The sequence below is a fragment of the Dermacentor variabilis genome, chromosome 3 (assembly GCF_050947875.1).
Source record: "Dermacentor variabilis isolate Ectoservices chromosome 3, ASM5094787v1, whole genome shotgun sequence".
Classification (NCBI taxonomy): Eukaryota; Metazoa; Arthropoda; class Arachnida; order Ixodida; family Ixodidae; genus Dermacentor; species Dermacentor variabilis.
The window spans coordinates 67,510,664-67,533,098 of record NC_134570.1 but is presented as its reverse complement, the minus strand read 5'-3'; the positions used below and the strand labels follow the sequence as shown (position 1 = coordinate 67,533,098).

At 44.4% G+C, this 22,435-nt stretch overlaps 1 protein-coding gene across 1 annotated transcript; it reads right to left on the bottom strand.

The window, feature by feature from the left end:
- Positions 1 to 3,201: 3,201 nt before the first annotated feature.
- On the bottom strand, positions 3,202 to 22,410 carry CSN7 (COP9 signalosome subunit 7). Its single transcript, XM_075685491.1, has 9 exons — positions 22,255 to 22,410; positions 21,225 to 21,427; positions 19,508 to 19,583; positions 18,748 to 18,836; positions 17,252 to 17,454; positions 12,323 to 12,428; positions 6,455 to 6,576; positions 3,572 to 3,652; positions 3,202 to 3,292 (listed from the first exon to the last, which is right to left on the bottom strand). Exons 2-8 carry the CDS (start codon positions 21,405 to 21,407, stop codon positions 3,628 to 3,630), a joined length of 804 nt encoding a protein of 267 aa, XP_075541606.1. The 5' UTR covers positions 21,408 to 21,427; positions 22,255 to 22,410; the 3' UTR covers positions 3,202 to 3,292; positions 3,572 to 3,627.
- Between the last annotated feature and the right edge of the window lie 25 nt (positions 22,411 to 22,435).

Genomic DNA, 22,435 nt, shown 5'->3' with positions numbered 1-22,435 from the left:
CGTGCTTCTTCGGCCTCATGCAGTCAAATCAGATGCCATCCCAGACTCCAGTTCCAAAAAATAATGCTGCCATTTCAGTAGCTGGACATAATGGTAATGCACTGCTTCCTGCAGAATAACTGCAGTTTCTCTATCTGGAACTGCTTTGTGGTTTGTCCATAATTCAATTTGCGCAGGAACTTGCACTCCAGTTTTCTCCTTGTGTACCTCACCTGTGTAATGCCAGTACCGAGCAAGAAAAAATAATGAAACCATTTTGACAACACACTTCTAATCGCTTCCCTTGTTCACAGTGCTTTTGCAAGCCAAAATTCTGTGCATGCAGTTTTTGAGACATAATCAAGGGTTCGATGAAAGTTCGTCTGGTCAGGCATGGAAATGAAGGGAATCACGGTCACTGACCAAGTCTGATGAATGATCCGATGTTTCAGAACCGTGTACGGGTTCCTTGTTCACCGAGTTTGACAAGAAATCGTCGTCACTTATATAGCCAGCACGTGATGTAATGAACGTGCGTAAATGGCAGGCATAGTCCTTGGTGTCCAGTTCATCGTAGCTGGCGTCGATTGAATGATTAGACATTCTAGCATTCGTCGGGATGACACATTCTTTTCTTTGGCAATAACAGTGGCATTGTCCCAGTCAATCTTGTGATTATGTTCCTGCGCATGCTCAGCAATGGCGTTCGTCGTGTGACTATTATTTCTTACGTCACGTTTATGTTCCTTGAGGCATCTGGAGAACTTCCCTGTTTCACCAATATATACTTTATCGTATTTGAAAATATGTGCGACAGTGCCTCGCTGATTCCTTGGACGTAAGGGATGGCTGCACGTGCACAGATTGTCGTGTTGTTCTCCGAGCTTGGCTCTAATATCCGCCTCTCAGTCCTGCATATGAAACGACTAGGGCAGCCGTTGCGGGTTAGTTAGTAACCGTTGCGGGTTAGTAAAAGATCAGCGAGGCAGTGTCGCGCGTATTTTCAAAATACGACTTGCGCATTGCCCACATCCCGACCAGCAAGCTCCGGAACCAGCTCATGAATGTGAAAGACAGGTTACCTGTTGAATCATTTCCAGGAGTTGTGTATAAGATACCATGCGCTGATTGCCACAAAGTATATATTGGTGAAACAGGGAAGTTCTCCAGACGCCTCAAGGAACATAAACGTGACGTAAGAAATAGTAGTCACACGACGTACGCCATTGCCGAGCATGCGCAGGAACATAATCACAAGATTGACTGGGACAATGCCACTGTTGTTGCCAAAGAGAAGAACGTGTCATCCCGACGGCTGCTAGAATCTCTAATCATTCAATCGATGCCAGCTACGATGAACCGGACCCCAAGGGACTATGCCTGCCTTTTACGCACGTCCATTACATCACGTGCTGGCTATATAAGTGACGACGATTTCCTGTCCAACTCGGTGAACAAGGAACCCGTACGCAGTTCCGAAACATCAGATTATTCATCAGACTTGGTCAGTGACCGTCATTCCCTTCAGTTTTTGAGACAACTTGAATAGTCTCTGTAACAGAGTGCTTTAGCATAAATACATGTATACTAGTGTAGAAACACTGTAATGCCAGGAAACGGATGAGAACAGCTAGCCCCAAGTCTGACCCTGTTTCAAATGGCTTGCTTGATAGCAGGCTCTTGACCATTTCCATTGTGTCAGGCATGGCCCCGAGTTGTTTGTGAGACATGTTGCCCAGCCAGCCTACAAGAGGTGGTCTCGATGACGGTCCGCACTGCCAGCGCCCTCGTGGCGGAAGAGACAGCCATCGCCTTGGCCATCACCTCTAGTCTTACAAACAAGTACATCACAATTATTACCGACTCCCAGGCAGCTTGCCGTAGCTACGCGAGAGGTCGAATATCTTCAATCGCCCACCGACTCCTCAAACAAGCCTCCCAATTCCCGGACGTTGAAATAGTGTGGACTCCAGGACACGAGTCCCTCCGTGGAAATCAGCATGCGCACGCTGTAGCCCGAGCTCATGCCTCCCGGGCGCCAAAAGAGAGGGATACAGACGCATCCATGGAGCCCGTACCTTTACAATACAACGCCATACTACAACACCACAGATTGAACAGACGACAATACCCACCTCCACACAAGACCCTCTCACGTGAAGACAGCTACAAACCAATACATACCCACATTTAAGCAGACCACACGCAATCCACCCTACGCTATATTCATACAAAAGCCCCCTTTGTAATGATTACGCCTCCCTATATCACACCACATGGGCGTGCCCCAACGTGAAGGCAGCCCCGCAAATACCCAACCCCACACCCAAACAGTGGGAGGCCGTGCTGACTAGTTCGGACCCTCGTAACCAGCAGCAACTGGTGCGGCGCGCCCGGGAGACAGCAACAGCCGCAGGAGCCCTGGACTAAGGGCGCCTCCCGCACAAGCAGGAAGACACCTGCTTGTCCTTTCTTTTTAATAAATGTTTCTCCTCCTCCTCCTCCTGCCCAGCCAGTGAAATACAGGCTGGGCAACTGTCCCTTTACTTGAGATCTATGCACACACAATTACAAATCATTCATTCTGCATTCATTCTGTGCAGCTCGGAGCTTACACCCCTTCCCCCCGTCTCCCAGCTTTGAGTGGCAGAGTGGGTTGATGAGCAAGTGAATGCGTTTAGCCCATTTCCTAGCTAATAACTCTTATTTGCAGTAAAGAGAAAAAACAATAAAAAAGACCTTATTGACAATAAGGTGGCTGCTTAAACACTCAGTATTAGCAAATAAAGCTGTGTAGTTTATCATGAAGCAAGAATTGTGCACATGCATTGGTGAAAATGCAGAATCTCGAGCCTCCACCACTAGTATTTGTCTTCTGCTATTCAACTATACTTTCTGTGCTAAAACGCACTATTATGCTAGTGCCAAAAGAACCTTATGGACACTGTCTTCTTAGCTGGCTTCAGTGCCATCACTCTTCAGTCACTCGGACCTGTGTTTCTTTTTTTTTTCTCAGTATGACACATACCTAGTCCATACAGATATCACGGTGTACATAATCTTGTGTCATTTTGCAATGAAGAAAACCATAAACCTTGCATTAAACAGCCTTTGCACAAGGACTGCATGCTGCATGGAGAGCCTTTTAACTCTATCAGAACAGATCACACACATGCTTAGGCAAGCTACTGCACTTTCAAAACTGCACATATTGCCACAAAATAAGGCAGCATGGAACAGGATTTTTATTTTACAGTTTATACAGTGTCGTCACGAAAGCGTTTGGTGAACTTCTCTTGGCCATTTCTCCATCCTGCAATGATAAAAAAAAGATTGACTGTAATGGAAGAAATGCAAGCTGCTCCAACTAGTTGCCCCTGTAGGAAAGTATAAATAATTATTGCTTAATGCAAAATGATGAAATCTGCATGTTTTGATATGCTGCATTAAATCAAGTTATACAGATAAACACACACCAATCTGACAGAACAACAAGGTACTGTGTCCTCTGCATCCTAGTAAGAATAGTATTAAGAAATGCGACAAATGAAAGTGAAATAGCAAAATGAGATTATTTAGTAAGGACACTTACCTGTTTTCAATTCAAGCAGGTCAGTCTTTAAAGCCCAGGCGTTTTCTCAGCCACTCTCATCTTCTGCTCTGATGTGGTAGCCTAGTGAAGGTAATTACCAAGTCCGTTAAAATCTCACCCTCCACACAAGAGTGACAGCAGTTACGATAGTACTAAGAAACTCTGCATAATGCAATCTGCCCCTCGTGTCAACCAATTAAACTCCATTACAAGACTGAGGCCTTCCTGTAGTGTCTCCAACTACATAGCCAGGCCTTACATCTGCCCGACCAATCGTGTGCCTGCAAATTATGCACCGATGTAGTCACTCCTTTAAAAACATTTCCTTTGGCACCTTGCTGTTAAATGTTAGCCGTTATTGTATTGCTGATCACAGCTGTAGCTTGCCACATCTACGCTTACAATGCATAGTTTGGTTCCAGGCGACACCATTTGTGCAATCTCAAGCGAGCACTGCCAGATTTTATGCTCGCACTCTTAAACTCAGGCTTACAAAGCTGGATTAATCACCACTCGTACATGCTCATCACACCGTTGTTTAATGCAACTGCCATGTATAACAGATGTGCACCAATCTGCCCCCCACTCCCTTCCCGTCGCGCGTGCTTTGTCACGTTACCGTGAGCTTGCTCCTTTATCCCCTTGCTCACACAGGAAGATGCAAAGCCAGACGGCACTCGTCAAGCCACCATCCTTCTTGGCTCACCTTACCACGTTTTCACTCACACACCCAAAGTATACAGGGTGCCGGGTGTGATAGCATTTTATTGCACTTTGACTTCATAAGGAACATTATGTTGCTCTGCGGTCGGGTTGCTTTTTGTCATCATGCAGCACGTGATTTGAGAGGTGTGTTCATAAGCAGCCACTTGTAATCAAACCATTTGACCGTCTGCATCCATGGAAGTTTCTATTTATTGTCCCGATATGCCTTTGCGGCTGCAGTAAAATTTCGCTACAATATATTGAAATCACGTATAAACACACTTCGTTATATTGAGGTTCTATGGTGAAAGAAGTCGTAATAAGTTAAATACAGAAGAACCTGATCAATGCGTTCCCATTACGAGCGTTCTCCCGGTGCCAACGTTAGTAATCGAGAACATAAAAAATGACCCAACAGAGCTACGCTCATTTTTACTGGTTCATACATTCCCGGAAAACACTATTTTTTGGCACCAACGTTCAATACGTCTACAAATTGTGATCGCATATGTTTTCCGCCCGCTAGGTCCCATATAAACAAGAAAATGCGTGAGGCGCGTGCGATCGAGTACAGTATATAGCTGCCGCCGTGGCAGCTTCACCACAATACTTGCCCGCCCGTCTAACGTGAAAACGCCAGCGCGCATGCAGTTCCTCATTTCAGTACCAGCAAATCATCTCCAGGGTCGTCGCACACGGCATTCACAGCCAGTCCTATTGCGATAAGCATCTTCGCCTACCTGTTTCATAGCATGTAGTGCCATCGGAAGCGTAGCACACGCGTTTAATAGGCGATAACCGATACGCGCCGCCGTTCTCTGCTGCAGATTGCGATTGTGTATCTTTTCTGGCCGCTAAATTCCATGTGAACAAGAAAACGCACGAGCCACGCGCAATCGAGAACAGTACATAGTCGCCTGTCTCGTGAAAACGACAGTGCGCACAGTTTATTATTCCGGTACCAGCAAATCCCCGCCTGATTTCTCGCATGTCGCATTCACAGCTATCGCCGCCAAACCCATTGCGATAAGCATCTTCACCTATCTGTTTTACAGCGCATGGTGCATAGTGCCATTGGTAGTGTAATGCATGCATTTAGTAGGCTATAGTCCAAACGCGCTGCCGTTCCCTGCTGCAGGCAGCGTGATGTGGGCAACACGTTTCGCTTCGGCAGCATCCGGCGTTGCCCACCAGCTTGATTTCATTTCGGTTTCCTGTTGTGCTCTCAAAACATTACACAATAGGAAAACAACAAAACGCATCTCGTGTCACCAGAGCACCACCAGCTCGACGCATGTCGCCGTCTCGTCTCATGCCGCAACGATCCGCACAACGCTCCACATTACGTAGATGTCAACAATAGTCTAGTCTCAATTTTTTTAGTTACTTCGGATCATACATTTTCCCGGTTAGTACATTTTCTTTTCTCTCATTTTTTTCTAACATGTATGAATGAGGTTCTACTGTACTTCGTTACATAGAGAATTTCTTTATATTAAGGTTTAACTATCTTATTTGTTTGGTGCTGCCATCTAAAGGTTTCAACACATCGTGAGAGAACAGTTCTGGAAATTTTTACTACGTGGCGACAAGTGTGCAAAAGCTAGGAAAATAGTTTGCCTTGTTGGAATGTGCGCAGTATTTAGCCCACATATGCTAGTGAGAAAATGTTCTCAAGATGCCCGGCAAGTTATTCCTCTTTCCTCCATTTAGATTTACACCTTTAGCATTCAATAAGCACCCATTCTTGTATCTTCAGGTGATAGCTAGTCCACAAAACTTGCCCATGTGAATGCACGTGCAGCAGCATACAGATGAAGAAAAAATGTGCAATACTGACATCGACAATGCAATGAAAGATGAATAAAAAAAAGAGGAGGCTTGCGACGTAACACTGACAGTCTCTCAGTTACAGTATGGGCGATAGCAGGTAAGAAAATTCACTTGTGGATGCTAGTCGAGCCAAAGAGAGAGAGCGCCTACATTGGCAGTGATGCTTGCCTACTGGCAGCATGGCAATGCAACATTTCAATTTCTCCTAGCTCCTCTAATGAAAGAGAAATTCAAAAAATTCTCGCAGTAAGGTGCTCCCCTAGATGGCACCTTACAACTTCTGGCGTATAAACAAAATTTGTAACGGAGCCTGGTGAAGGATTATATGGTAAATAAAAGACACACCCTTTGCTCTTGGATGCCTTCTTGCCCGGCTTGTCCATGTGGCTGTCCTCCCGGCCATCAGCACCCATCTGGTCATCCACATCTTGTGATTGTACCTTCAGGTTCTTCTTTATGTTTGCAACCTAAGGGAAAGCATCCCAAAGAATGTCGAGTCACTCGTTTCATGTAACACGACATGCTCAAAGCCCAATGTTTAGTTTTTGCCTCTTGAAGCATCCGCCTGCTACCCTGTAATGTCTTTTTCATGATCATTTCTACAACTCGCGTTTGGCTCGGCTTCCGCCTGAAAATTTGCAGCATACATGAAGTGAATTTCACAAGCTCTGATTTCAGTAGCATTTCTAGGAATACAAGCTTCTTCGACTTCGGTTACTTTATATCATGCAAACTTAGAAGCCCTTTCGAATGTTTCTATACCTAATTCTGAAACCTTTTATGAAAGGTACAATAGAGCAAAACACTAAACCAGTTTAGTCTGATAACATTGTTTAAGATCTCTATTGTCATCAATTTCGTGATAATAGGTTGATTATTAGAAGAGAAAAGGAAGGTCAAAGTCCGATTTTTCAAAATTTCTTGCCTAAACCACAATGCTGGTACGTCATTATGAGGTACAAATTTCAAAGTAGGTACTTTTTTTTTCATATCTGGACTGCATTGGCTCAGTGGAAGTTCCCAAAACTTGCCGTGTTCACTCCTTCGCTCGTTTAGAGTGCAATGAAGTAGGGGTGTGCGAATATTGAATAACAGATTTCAAATCAAATTTCAAATCCAATCAAGAAAAAGAAGCCGTATAACAAATCAAATATCACAAAAACTTTCAGAAAATTTAGTGGTTACAAATTTTGGGCATCTAATTACGGTGCTGCACATGCTCGGGGGTCAAGGAGCATTGCCTTCTAATGTTTCAAGGTTATTTACTAGCATATTACCAGTTGATGCACCCATAAAGATTTTGATAGCACAAGCATCATTTGGCTTGAGGCGTTTTAGTTCATCAACATTATCATTTGTCGCACCGATTGCATAAGAAGAATGTAGCAAGCTATTAGTAATGTAGGTACACTGAAATCGAGACAATTTGTACAGTCTGCTCTTATTACAGCTGGAAATAATTTTTCATCAATAAATTTATGTCGAATAGAATCAAATGATCTTTTTTTTCTCTGAAACTAGCGCGTGACGCTCTGTTGTACTGAATAACAATGAGGTTTTCAGTTTAATAGTGGACCAGTGTCTTGCGGCAAACTTTTATTGCATAGAAAGTTGTGCTTTCCAGCTTTTTTTTTTTTTTTTCCAAACAACAAAAGCGCTATTCTAATTTTACAGCTGGTGGGTTACTGTGAGGGCAATCTGCACAACAGGCGAAAAGTGACTACGTCAGGACTATGCTACGTCAGACTATATACCGTATTTACTCGCCTAATGATCGCACGTTTCTGTAAAAAAAAACTGATGCAAATTCAGGGGTGCGATCATTACGCGGGTTAAATTTCCCATGAAAATAAACATTTTCTTTTTTCATCTCGCACTTGCTACGGGATGACAAGCAGGTGGCTGCCGCGGTCAGTGCGGGACACCAAAGCAAAAATGGCAGCCGGCGGAACAAGCTGAACGCAATTATTTTTCTGCTCGTGAGTACATTACGCGCATTGAAACAGTTTCTTCCATATCAGTAATGAATAATATCATTAATATCGGCAAGTTTGCGACAATAACATAGCCATGTCCTCTTTGAGGGGACAGAAACAGAGATGGATGCGCTTAGCTGCCAGTGACAGAAACACATGGCAGGCATGCTGCGGAAACTGCGGCATTTGTCTTCACTGCTATCCTAGCACGGCATGTTTCCGATAAGGGTGGGCGAATATTTTAGTTGCGTTACAAGCGTCAGTGTATGAATAGGGTACACTTCAAACGTATCAGTGTAAACGTGGCCACTATCGTTGCCGCTCGCGATTTGTTACGTGCCCACGAGTTGTGGGGATGCGCGACTCTCACGCCTCCCCTGAGATCTAGTTTTCCCACATGGCTCGTCTCCTGCAGGGCGGCTTCACCCGCCGCGTGGCCTGGCGCCCGCGGTGGTCGGAGTGGAACAAGCGCGGTGCGAGAGATGGCGCGAGCGTCGCGCCACTGCGGGGTTACTCGGGCGCCGGGAGACAAGGCGCTCTGTCTCTCTTTTTGGGTTCGGGAAGCAAGCGGGACGGACGTGCCGTCCCGCGCGCCGCCGACCCATGCTTCTGCGAGACCACCTCGCGTGGCCGCCTTGGAATGCGCCACCGTTGGCGTGACCGAACACGCGAACGACCAGGCGTTGGGATCCAGCATGGGGCGAACATATTCGCTCGCTTCCGGTCGCGGTGAGTCGGACTTCTCGATTTGTCGCGTGCCCATCGGCATGTTTTGTGGGTAGCAACTCGGCTAGCAGGCACTGATCTATGAAAGGTGCAATAAATGCCCTTGTGATTGTTTGCACTACTGTGTTGTCGTTCCTTTGTCCCAAGAGTACGGGTGTGAGAGACCCCACAGAGTGCAGACGAGAAGAATCGAAAGGCACTCTTTATGTTGTGGTTGACCAAAACTATTGTGAAGCCTACAAATAATAAAGCCTCGGCAAGTGTGGTTGTAGCTTCTTTTTTTCATGGAAGTGTGTAAAGTGATGAAAGGAATGAAATTGGGCATCTGCTTAAGAATGTTGGGTGCGTGCAGACCACTTGGTATGTCTTCAAGAGTCGTTCGCGTAGCATTCGACAGATAGTAAGCGCGATCACCATTAGCTAGACTTGGCACACGACATATCGCTGCGACAAGTTCAGGGTGCGATCATTACACGGGAAAGAAAAAAATATAATTTTGACGACAAAATTCAGGGGTGCGATCATTACGCGAGTGCGATCATTATGCGAGCAAATACGGTACGTGCCTTAACCACGCGATTCTTTTTTCCCCGACTTTCGTTAGTTGGAATTTTGTATAATTCGAATTTTCGTAGCATCCCCGTGGAATTCAAATTAATGTGCTTTTACTGTAATATGTTTATACCAGTGGCTCAGTCCTGAAATCACACGTGTAGGTTAGTCTGGAAGCTGTTGAAGCGGCGTTAACTTCATCACCGCATATCCAACACAATCAGCATGCCTACTGGCAGCTAATCAGCCAGTGCTTATGCGAACTTCCTGAAATATGCACTGCTTTTGTTGCCCTTCCCTTTGCATTGCATTATCGTGTCGATTGGTCCTGCTGACCCAGACTGGACAAATTTTGTACTGACAGAAGTGGACCTGGCCGATGCGGTGCTGTTGTGCGCAATCCCCGCATCTGGCCAACGTAAAGGAGCGCTAGTAGTGACAAAGTCCGCGAACGCATCAGCCGGGCTGTGGTCCATCTACTGCTCTCTCAGCATTCGTTTCGTGCCAAAAAATGAGTGGGACACTGGCTTGTGCGGCACTGCACGGGTCTCCACATCGAATGTATAGAATATTAGAAAAGTCAAATAGTAGTTATTCGATTTCACGAACTGAATTATTCAAGACAGTCACTTTTCGATTCGATGATATTCGAGTATTCGCACACCCGTAAAGTAAATTCATCTTTACCAATAAAAAATTAGCTGGGACCTTGGAGACACCATCAAAATCCATGACACCATGGCAGTGAGCTGATGTGGGAACTTCAAGGTGGCACTGCCACCAGTCTTTCGTTTCTGCATCTTTTCTGGCTTACAAAGCCTCTTTTCACTATGAGAGTGGTGTTCTTAGTACTGTAAGAGGGTAATTTACTAATACAGTCAACTTCTGTTAATACAATTTTGAAGAGACCGCCGAAATTGATCGAATTATCGGGCGGGTCGAATTAAACAAGATGCAGAAATAAATGCCAGAACATACTGCTGACTCATACTGCTGACTATTTGCTCTGTTCTAACAAACCCCGAAATCAAACAAGCGCCCACTTTCTAGGTGTCCCAAGTAAAAAAAACTAATGTAGGAATGTCATTACAGCTCTTAAACAAGTACAAATCTAACGTGCACCCAATTTTTAGTTAGAAAAATTGTTGTACAATGGCGGCCAGTTTTCTAAAGTCAGCTTCGCGATATGATTTTTTTAGTCAGCTCCGCCACAATGCAAAGGGGTTATGCTATGAAGCATACAACCGTTGCGAAGGCAGTTTTGGTTTTGTGTCCAACTGCACCATGCTGGCAATTTTCGGCCCAACTTTCTTTATAAAGAAGACGAGGACACGCTGTTAGAGTCAGGTAAATAGCATAATCAGGCATTGTGAGCTACACTTAAGCTTGAAAATGTTCCTAGGGTGGGCCGAAAACAGGCGTTTTCGACGAGAGACGACGGCTTTTCAATGCATTCACACTCCACCAATACAGACGCTGCTACTAAAGGGGTCGCTGTCGCGTCCCTTAGGGGTCAGACGCAAGCGTGCTGACTGGTCAAGTTTGAATTATCCGGAAAGGCCAATTTTAGGATCGAAATAATGAAAGTTTGGGTCCATAGAAATGCATGGGTGCCGGCAGTGTTCTTCGGTTGGGATCTATGGGGCACCTAAAGTTTAATTAACCGGGGTCGAATTAACGGAAGTCTGCTATACAGGTGAAATCATTTTGCTCCTTAGTGCCCCTTGAATAGCTGTACAAAGACATACCTTAATATTATACAGTGATGCTCATTTTGCCAGGAACCTTGTATGTGTAAGCTGTATCTACATTTTCTTCCCTAGCTTGCATAATGATGTCCATCTTTTCCTTGCTTATTTACTTGACTGTCCATATTTTATCTGTGAACCTCTTTGCTTAATGCTCCTTTTGCAAGGTATTGTAACGTGCTGGTATATTACAATTAACGTCTGGTAATGGCTGTAACATACTATATGGAGTCGACGTGTTTTAATTCAACCTGACGGGACTGGCGAAGTTGATCGAATTGAACAAGTTGCAGAAAAAATGCCAGAATAGTGCCAATCCATTTGGCAGTATTTGCCAGAGTCTAACCGCCCCCCCAAACCAAACATGTGCCCACTTTCTGTGTGTTCAAAGTAGAAAACTAATGTAAAAATTAAATTAAAGCTCTTAAACACAGTGGAAATCTAATGTGCACCCAATTTTTTTAGCAAGAAAAGTATGTGTTGCACAATGGTGGCCGGTTTCCCAAAGTCAGCTTCGCTGCAGTACACAGTTATGCGACAAAGCATACGAACACCGCGAAGGCTGTTTTGGCGTCATATCCGATTGCATCGCACCGGCAATTTTCGCCCCCACCCCCAAAAGAAAGACGCGCTTTATAGTCGGGTAAATACCTTAATCGGGCATTGTGAGCTACGCCTATGCTTGAAAATCTTCCTAGGGTGGGCCGAAAATAGGTTTTTCGATCAGTGATGACGTGTTCAACGCATTCACTGTCCCTAAGTTCCCCCCAACAACACAACCCCAACAGTTGAGGTCACCATAGGGGTCAGGCACGTGCCTGCTGACAGGCCAAGTTCGAATTATCTGACAAAAGCTAATTTTAGGATCACAATAATGAAAGCTTGAGCCCATGGAAATGCACGAACGACGGCCAGGACCTTTGGTGTGGATCAAATAAATCGAAAAATTGAATTAACGGAAGTAGACTGTATACATACAAGCCGATAAGGTATGTATGAACAGTACCATATAATGTTATCATGACACGAATAAAACAAACTACTCATGCTTTGCTAAGAGACAAGATACATAGTCTAATACTGATTTGAAAGTTTTTCGTGTTTTTTTTTTTATAACACTATGCTTCTGGTAACATTAGATGTTACAGCTCCAAAAATGTAACAGCAGCAATGAAATACAAGACACGCATAAGATGCACTGGGTAATTCACCTCATTGTCAATGTGCTGCTTGAGTTTCATGTGGGAGTCCTTCATGGCATTAGCACGGGCAATCTGGCACTCAATGCTGTTCACTACAGTCTCGCAGCTTGTGCACCTAAGGTGGAGAAAAACATCAATAGTATTTTAATATGTGCCATTTGATGTGGAAGCAAGTGCAGCCACATCTTCAGTTGCTGTTCCATTCTGGCTAATAGGCTATAATAATTGCAGCCATTAAAAATAATCAGTTACACGTTGCAAGTCAAACTGAAAACAGAATGCTAGCTTTGCAGTCTTTTTTTGGTATCTTTCAGCCTAAAAATGTGAGTTGAAGAGTTCTCCGATATTGCCTAATCAAAGAAAGCACAATCCAGTGGCAACAAAAGACAAATTTCCATTCTGAACCCAATATTTCAGCACAGATGCACAACTCTGGACTTTTTACCATTCATATTGACACTACAGTTGTGAGTTCCTCACTGCAACCCACAACCTATAGCAGAAACCTTGCAAGATGACAAGACACTTGTACAGAATGCGGGAGCCACATGCTCTGGAGTTCGCTGCCGGCACCAGAGATAACATTTGGTTTAAAACTAGCTTAACGTGAGCATGCATGGTTACGTTTTTGAGATGCCCAGCCTTTTCTCGAACTGTTGGTAACCACATGCTTTGGCAACTGCTTTCGACATCAAGGCCACTGCCAGAGGCGCTACAGCACAAAGTGGAGGCATAATTACACAATTCAGCGCATGCTGTGAATGTTCAGTGCACGTGAACACAGCTACAGTTGTGTCATTGTTCTGCCAACTATTGCAGGTATATTGTGAGCAAAGTGTTTTGAAGTGCTGCGCAGGGTGGCAACACGGGAGGAATTATGACGGCAAAAGCAGCTGTCAAGGCTAGCAGTGACCAGCAGGGCAAGAGAAGACAAGGCATCTTGCAAATGCTCACATGCTCACATGCAGCCGGTCTCTAACTAGGTGTTATCATTAGATACTGGCCATGCAGTCCCAAACACGCAGCCTACGTGCTCTAGACAGGCACCTGTACCTACCAGTACCCTCTGTACCCACCAGTGCTACATGTTTGTTGAAGTTGCGGTGCCTATGAACACTACCAAACTCCAAAAGAACTTCTTGGGCAAGTTGGTGCTTAGATTTCCTAGGTATACTTTGTGGCACAAAATACATTTCTTGAAAAGGGACAGAAGAAAACAAGACAGTGAAGCGCCAAACTACCAACTGTTTAATGACAGCCTGAAAAAACGTATAGAATAAAAGAAAAGACAACTTCCGCTCATGAGCTGGGAGACAAGGTGTAAGTGTGACAAGGCGCACCTTCCTGCGCACTGTAAAGCCTGTCGTTGTATGCCATGCTTTGAGCAAGTATTGATTCTTGGCAAAAGTAGGTACCAAACTGCAAGGAAGTTGTTGGAAGCATTTTTATATTAAAAAGAAAGGGTCTGACTGTGTCAGCGATACATCTATCATATTATATTCTACAGAAATGTGTTTTATCCAAAGTATGTTATCATGACCATGTTGTTCTGTCACACCCTGCCTCCCTGCGCATGAGTGGAAGTTGTCTTTTCTTTTCTTCTATACGTATTTTTCAGGCTGTTAATAAACAGTTGGTAACTTGGCGTTTCATTGTCTTTCTTTCTTCTGTCCCTTTTCAAGAAATGTATTTTGCACCACAAAGTATACCTAGGAAAACTGCCAAACTCCCATGCTCCCGCTTGCTGTTCCTTCGGTTCCCCTCTCTGCAACTCCCAAACAATGAAGTTTGAAAGGTCAACTTGGATTCTCTATTTTGGGGCATTACCAAGTGCCAGTCTCTCTTCTCCCACACTCCATTTCGGAACACCACAAGAAGAATGAGGAGAGACTGAAACAGTTTTGACAGGTACACTGCATTTCCAAAGCTATATTCCCTCAGCAAGAAAAGCTTAACCATGAGCGAGCAAAACCTTAAGGCAGCACACTGAATTGGATTGGTCAATAAATTTCAGAACTTGAAGGTAACAGCAATAAGAACAGGAACAAGACAAAAGCATTTATCCGCTTCCGTCTTTGTTTTGCTTTTAGCTCTGTTAACTTCAATTCCCTCTAAATTTTCTGCCTAAACCATAGCACTTATAACATCATTCCTGTGGCATTGGTTCTATGGCACATTTTCACGTACTTGAGACTTTTGCGAGTATGAAAAGCCAGCAAAAATTGCTGGGGTGAGTTTCTATATTTCATTTAGAATGTAAAGTCATTCTCTTATATTTTTTATTAATACACAACAGCTAAACTTCTAGCACACATTGCCAAAACTTGATGTCATGAAATCATTGCCGAGTCACAGGAGCCTGTTTCAAGTTCGCACTGCCACTCATCTTCCTTACGTCCTTTTCAGTCTAACAAGCTCCTGGTGACAGTAAGTCCCATTTGCTATTCCAGATGTGTATTCTACCAACCTAGCTTAACCTAATGTGTCATTGTTTTTTTTATGTCCCCTATTATTTGTTCATTTACAGTAGATCCTCACTGATACATTTCCGTTTCGTATATTTTCCTGGTGCCAACGTTCGCAATCCAGAACACAAAAAATGACCCAATCAAGTTACGCCCATTTCTCACCGGTTCATATATTCGCGGAAGACCAGATTTTTTGGCACCAACGTTCAGTATGTCGCCAAATTGCGATTCTATGATATGTTTTCTGGCCGCCAGGTCCAATATAAACACGAAAATGCACAAGGCACACGCAATTGAGAACAACATATAGCTGTCCACCACGGCAGCTTCACCGCAATATTCATCCGCCCGTCTCAGGTGAAATCGCTGGCGCGCACTCAGCTTCTTATTTCGGTACCAGCAAATATTCTCCGAGGTGGTCGCATGCAGCATTCACAGCTATCACAGCCAATCCTATTACGAAAAGTATCTTCGCCTATCTGTTTAACAGTGCATGGTGCCATCGGAAACGTAGCACATGCAGACTGCGATCGTATACGTCTTCCGGCTGCTAGACCCCATGTGAATGAGAAAAGGTGCGAGGCACCCGTGATCGAGAACAGTATATCTCAATAGTCTGTCTCACGTGAAAATGATAGCGCGCACAGTTTCTTATTCTGGTACCAGCAAATCTCTGCCCGGGTTGTCGCACACTGCATTCACAGCTACCGCTGCAAAACCTACTGCAATAAGCATCTTCACCTGTCTGTTTATAGTGCATGGTGTGTGGTGCCATTGGTAGCGTACTTCGGGCTTTTAGCAGGCGATAATCAAAATGTGCCACTGTTATCTCTGTAGGCAGTGCGATGTGGGCGTCACGTTTCGCTTTGGCGGCATCCGGAGTCGCCCAACAGCTCAATTTTGCTTCACTTTCTTGTCGTGCAATAGGAAAACAACAAAACGCATCTCATGCCGCTGGATCACCACCAACCCGATGTGCGTCTCGTGCCGCAACAATCTGCACGATGCTTCGCATTCATTTGATCTTAACAATAGTTCAGTCAGTAAAATTTTAGTTACTTCGGATCGTGCATTTTTCCTGTTAGTACCTTCTTTGTTGCGTTTTTTTTTTATACGTATGAACGAGGTTGTACTGTATTTGTACATACATACTGTGAATCACAATGCTCATTATAACAGGAACGGTGAAAAGTGAATATATTGTGCACAGTAAAAGCTCGTTAATTCACTACTCGTTAATTCGAAATTTCGGATAATTCGAAGTAGTCGCCGCGGTCCGTCCAACAATGTATTGAAAGCAATACGTAACACATCCTGCTTATTCACACTGAAATCCGCATCATCGTGGATGGGGAGAGTGCTAGTGCGCGGGAGCACGCTGGCGTCGCCGCGCGGGTCGCGCAGCTTTGCTTTTTCGATCAGCGGCAAGGACGATCGCCGCGCGCCGTGTTCTTTGTGCACGAGCTTGCGAGGGTGAGCCGGCGAACGCGGCTCAATCTCGCGTGCGCGAGAGGGGAAGGTGGGGCGGTGCGCGCCCTCCCTCGTCGCGCGCGAGGCAGGGGGGGGGGGGGAGCAGTGAGGCGTGGGAGGAACGGGAGGGCGATCTTCGGCGGCTGCTGCTTACGGCGCGGCCATGCGGGCGCCGCATCTTGAAAGCGATCTGCGACGTGGCCAAAGTGCGCGCCCGCGTGGGCCTCATCCTCAAAGCGATCTGCGATGTTTGCAGAGGGCGCGTAGTGCCGGTAGCTTCATATGCGATGTGCTTTCTACGCTTCGTTCGCGTTGAAGCGAGAGCTGTACGAACGTCAATTCGCTCGCTGCTACTGCTGCGTGTCCTCACTCCAGCGTTTTTCAGCGAGTTTCCGCGGTCATCGAGCGAGATGCGTTCATGCTTACCTGTGCGCGCGTGGCACAGTGCTTGTTAATTTATTTAGTAAGCGAATGCTTACAAGTTTATACGGCCAATAAAACTATTATCCTTACTAATTTTCTATCGCAATCGATGCTTCGCTTTTCGCGCGAGTCTGCGACATTTCTTTTTTTTTTCTCCGCCTCAGTCAGCGCGACGAGCGCGCGGATGGAGCAAGAGCCATCTCGACGTCGGGCGCGTCGGACCGCGCTGGCCGCGTCCGGTTACGTTGGCTGCGCCAGTGCTTCGACGTATAGACGTTGTTCATGCCAACGTGACGTAGCGTGTGCGCGCGTGCTCAAGCCACGTCAGACTAAATACGCGCCTTAACCGAGCGATTTTTTTTTCTCTGACTTTCATTAGTTCGAATTTTCATGGCATCCCCGCGGAATTCGAATTAATGAGCTTTTACTGTACAAAGCCAAAATGGCTTTGTACTCAATATATATGGCAGCGTATATTAAAACAAATGCAGTTTTCAGGTTGGCATGAACAAAAAGATTTTGGCTATAACTCAAGTTGGCTTAGCGATAGTGCAAAACAAAATGCAGCGTGGATTACCATTCTTGGAGCACTCGGATTATGGTGCTGACGTCCTCCGGACGGATGTCCCTGCCAATGGTGTAGTCCACTTCCAGCTGATTGTTCTTCTGGTCCAATTTCCCTCGCACCACGTCCGCGTAAATCACATCGATGATCAGATCTTCCAACTCCCGCAAGTTTTTCATGTCAAGTTCTTTTAGCAACGTGGAGTATGGGATGCACTGGATGGGAGAAACAGGGTACAGCAGCATTTTTTATGCATCTTGGGAAGCACGCAGCGGAAGCACTCCTCACCGGCTACAGCTGAGATCTTCGAATGAATGGAGAAGGAATCATGAGATGGTGATATGACAGCAAGTTTGCTTTGCAAATGAATACACCCGTATAATGTGTAAAGAGAAACACTTTAGGTTATATTATGGGATTTGGTTTCTGCATGAGTCATTAGTCATTAGCACACAAGTCATTAGAGACACTATAGTAAAGGCCTTTGGGTTGGCTTCATACATGAGCATTGTTGCATTCCATCACTATTGCAATATGGACGCCCCGGGTGGGAATCAAACACGTCAACCTCCTGCTCAGCAACAGTATCCATAGCCACTGAGAAACAGCGGTGGATAAAACAAACCTTAAGAAATTCACTTGTAAAGTGAACATCCGAGCAATTCACTCAATACACTAGAAAACTGTTCACGCGCTAAACCCTTTATTCAATTCACAAGCATTCTTCAGTGCAGCGCTGCACCTTTTTCTCACTAACAGTGGCTCTTGCTCTTTTTTTTTTTTTTTTTAATGAACGGAGTAAGAACTGCACACGACAGCACTTGGTTGTTGAATAAATTATTTCATCACTATAGCCACGTCTTCAACCTTTCAACTGATAGACGCCGCCAGCTGTGCACAAAGCTGCAGACTTAAAATATTTAACTACACTGCCATCAGCTTGTTAAATCGTTCTATAGGAAGGCTGACAACAATTATGAACAACATTTATTCACTATGTGGGTGTACCTAGGCGAAGGCGCCACAGAAATAGTACAGCAGTGGTGTAACGGTTCTAATCAGCTTGAAATATTGCTCCTATAAAGAAATCGCTCGCTGCATTCAGACCGCTTTAAAGGATGACCGTATTATATGCATGAAGTAATACACTTGGTGGAATTTCATTTTGTATCGCTATAATTATTGCTGAATGTCAAACACTGAAGATGTGAGAAAAGTAAAAGTGCATCATGCAGTTTTAGTCTTATAACTATAAGTACTGGACAGATATTAAATGAAAGCACTTCCATGTGTCACATAAGAGGTTGAGGTTGATAAGTAAACTCCCATTAGCTCACCAAACTTAGATTCTCTTAGCTCCCTCTTCCCTCTTTTGTGCCTGAGCAAACAACTGAATGAACACAAATGCTCAGCAAACATTTCTTAAGCTGGGACTGACCTTCCCCTCTCTTCCAAAAACTTAGCCCTTAGTGATGCGTGATAGTAAAAAGATAAAAAATTTGCACTACCTTTGTTTTTGTTGCTAAAGACACTATTGTGAGGTGCCTTAATTTTGTAATCATAGCTGGTGTTAATGGTGGAAATTGAGATTTGTTCTCTGCAACGAAAAAAAAAAACATAATTATTGCACAAGGGTCACAAGAAATCACAACACAAGTACAGTAATCAAGGGGGAGAAAAAAGGGGGGACTACATTATGAACAAAGCTGGCATTAAACCTTTGAGTGCTGGGCAAGCACAATAATGTTGTAGTAAAGTTACGCTCTCAAATTCTATGAACAGACAACAACCACAGCAAAGTACACAATGGCTAATCAAGCTATCAGCAATGTGACAGAAAAAGACAGAAAGGTTTGTAGTTATTTTGTTTGTATGTTTACAGGTCTAAGAAAACAGCATAAGAATAGAGAAACCTAACCAGCTAAACTTCATTAATAAGCACAGAGACATAATTTTGACAATAGATGGATTAGAACTAGCAGCCTGACTCCATGCTAATAGCAACACCAAGAACTACCATGACCACAATCATGATATTTCAACTCACAATTTGTCATTTACGCCCTAAAACAATGTTGTTTCATCACAAATATGAACTCTGTAACTTCGGCACTATAGTGATGTCACTGTGCTGTGCAGCTGTATGATGTCGCAACTTTGAAGTTGTGTTGCCAGATAGTATAGGATTGAAAGCCGAAATATTGTGTGCAAAAAAAATCAGCAAACAAAAAAACTGAACTAATGGAAAAAGTTATGGCTGCTACTCACCATGGTATGTTGCATAGGTCCCAAATGCAAACAAGTTGAGAAGGTTTAGGTAGCTGCTGTGGGGACCATTTGCCAGCTAGAAAGGAAAACAAAAGAGGAAAGCTCAACTGTCCACATGGAAAGACTAGCAGTTGCTGTAAATGCAAACTATATTGTGTTTACTACCAATCAATGTTGAATTTTATTGTTGTATCCTATAACTGATTGTCATTTGCATCATTAAATACCATGAATTCTAGCATGCAGTTGATGCAAAAGTTGGCAATGACAAGCATTACGCTGTGCGCATACCATTTGTTTAGCATTTGCCAGTGTTAAGACTTGAAAGGGCACATCTCTAACTCAATAAAAAGCTCGTAGACTTCTTTATTTCATGATTCAACTTCTTTGCAATGCACTTTTCTTTCAAAATGATAACAAATTACAAAACTAAGTGCAACGCAGAAATTGCCCACAGAATGGACATATACTGCTTGTCAGCTCCACATGCATCTGATGTGTGCTGGCTTTTGAACTTCAGAGATTGCGGATGCCTAGTTGCCAATGTGAAGGAAGAGCTCTGGTGCACAGGCACCGATAGTCCGGAATAAATCCCATAAATTGTATATACGTCGTGATGTGCAAGCAGAGAGCAGTACTTCTCATGTTGGAACCAAAGGAGCACAAGAAACCGTTTCTAGCAGCGATGCGGCACATGAAAGCTGGAGTAACACACAGCCTCCAGTGATCTAAAGGCTGCTGCTTGGAATGAGGCTTCTAGTCGGCTGCTTGGCAAGCTTTCTTTTTTGCAGGCTAGACTATGCAAGCCCTCTTTCTACTTTGTTTGCTCGTATTTTCTGACTAAGCATTGAAGGTGGCGTGGCAGTGTACAATGGTAATGAATTGAAGTGAAATGAGCTGGTGGAGCAAAAAGTCAGAACTCGAAATATTTTCAGCATCTCTACGGGAAGAGTTAGCTTTACAGTTTGGGCATGCCTTCTAAGGCACTATTATGACAGCATGGTGACAGGAACTGCACACACATACCAGCTACAGCTGAAGTAAAAGTATCTACAGCCCATTTCAAATTCTTCTGCTCAGAGACTCTCATTTTCTTCCAATAGATTTTCGACATTATTCCATCAATCTCCGTAAAAGCTTTAATCATTAATACAGCATAGTGAATACAGAGCCTTTAAGAAAAGTAAACTCGGGGGTTTTATGTGCCAAAACCACAATATGATGAGGCACGCCATAGTGGCGGACTTCAGGTTAATTTTGACCACCTGGGCTTCTTTAACGTGCACCCATTGCAAGGTACACAGGTGTTTTTGCATTTTGTCTCCATAGAAATAAGGCCGCCGTGGCCAGGATTCCATTCTGCCACCTCGGGCTAAACCGCACAACACCAGAGCCACTATGCCACCACAGCGGGTTACAAAGCTTCTTAACGAGAGCTCCCTGCGCATCGGAGTAATGCCCTCTGGGATGTTGTGAACACCCACTGAAACGCACTGACGAACTCGCAACATATGCACTTTGCACTCTTGTGCAACAGCCCAGAGAGTACACGCTATTTCCCCCACTAAAACAATTATACAAGTGATAAGAAAAAGTGGCGTGGCCTTCTTTTAACCTTAAGAAAAATAATACTATTATATTTTTACTAGCATGGATAAACAGATGTAAATTCGTTGAACTGTAGCTCAGTGACAATGGGATTCGGTTAACAGCTTACCTCCTGAATGTTTGGCATGTCGAGTAATTCTCCAAAGACATGAACGCCAGGGGCTTCTGTGACCTGCTTGATGAGTTCGGCGGCTGCGGCGCCTTTCGCTGTCTTGGCCAAGAGAAGGTACTGTTCCAGCTGAGATGACTGCATCACGGTGGTGGTGGCGGCGGCGGTTTTGTTCTCACCCATGGCTGCCAAACCACACTATTCTGCACAATCCAGTAAACGGAAGAGACGCTCAGAACACAACCTGCACTAGACTCATCACTCGACCGAGCTCAGCAGCAGGTTCTTCCAAATTCCCAGTCGCACGTTTCCTCACGAAACCATAATGGGAAAACAGCAAGAGCTCCCGCGCTGAACAGGTTGGGCAGTAGTACAGCAATAAGAGCTAGGGCAAGGCGTTAGTCTGCGCACTGTCAGTCGCCTGCTCCATAGGTCACCGGCCGTATTTCGAGACATCTGCAGCAATCAGTCGCCTCCTCCTGTGAAGCTCACGAGTTTGACACTGTGCGCGACACATACACGGAAAACCACTAATCCCGCTATGTGAAACGCGTTGTGTTTCTGCCAAGCCCGAACTGTCAAGACGGCTGGACGCAGTCAAAACAATGAAATGTACTAAGCGGATTGAACTAGAGTCTAACCTAAACGTTTCAACAGAATGCAACTTAAGTGACCGTAACATTTACGCTTTATGTAACACAATTTTGGTAATGACAGTGGTGCAGCAGTAAGTTAAAATAGTAATCTCGTAAGTGCATGCCACAAGCTGCCTCGACAATACTTCAAGATCACGTCCTCGTGAAAGATATTGAATCAAAAAGCATCCTACACAGCACCATGCTGGTCTAAGGCAGTTTAAATGCTCTTTTAGCAATCAACACAAGCTATCGAACAGAAAATATTAGTTTAATAACGGCAACTTGGCGACTCTAAGGCGAGTACTCGCCAAAGCAAGAACACGCGTTCACACGGTTGAAACGATTGCAGCACACAACGTAGAAAAGTATTTGTGAACAGAACACATACTTACGATAAATATGGTTATACAAGAAAAGCTAGCGCTGCAAAAGACAGCTTTAAAAGGGTGCTACACAATCTTCAACTATATAGACAGCTTCTAGTCTATTCAACCCAGATATAAAGTACAAACGGAATCAGCCAGCAAGGGGGAATTGTACAGTTTCGTACTCAATATATAAAACATTCTGGGA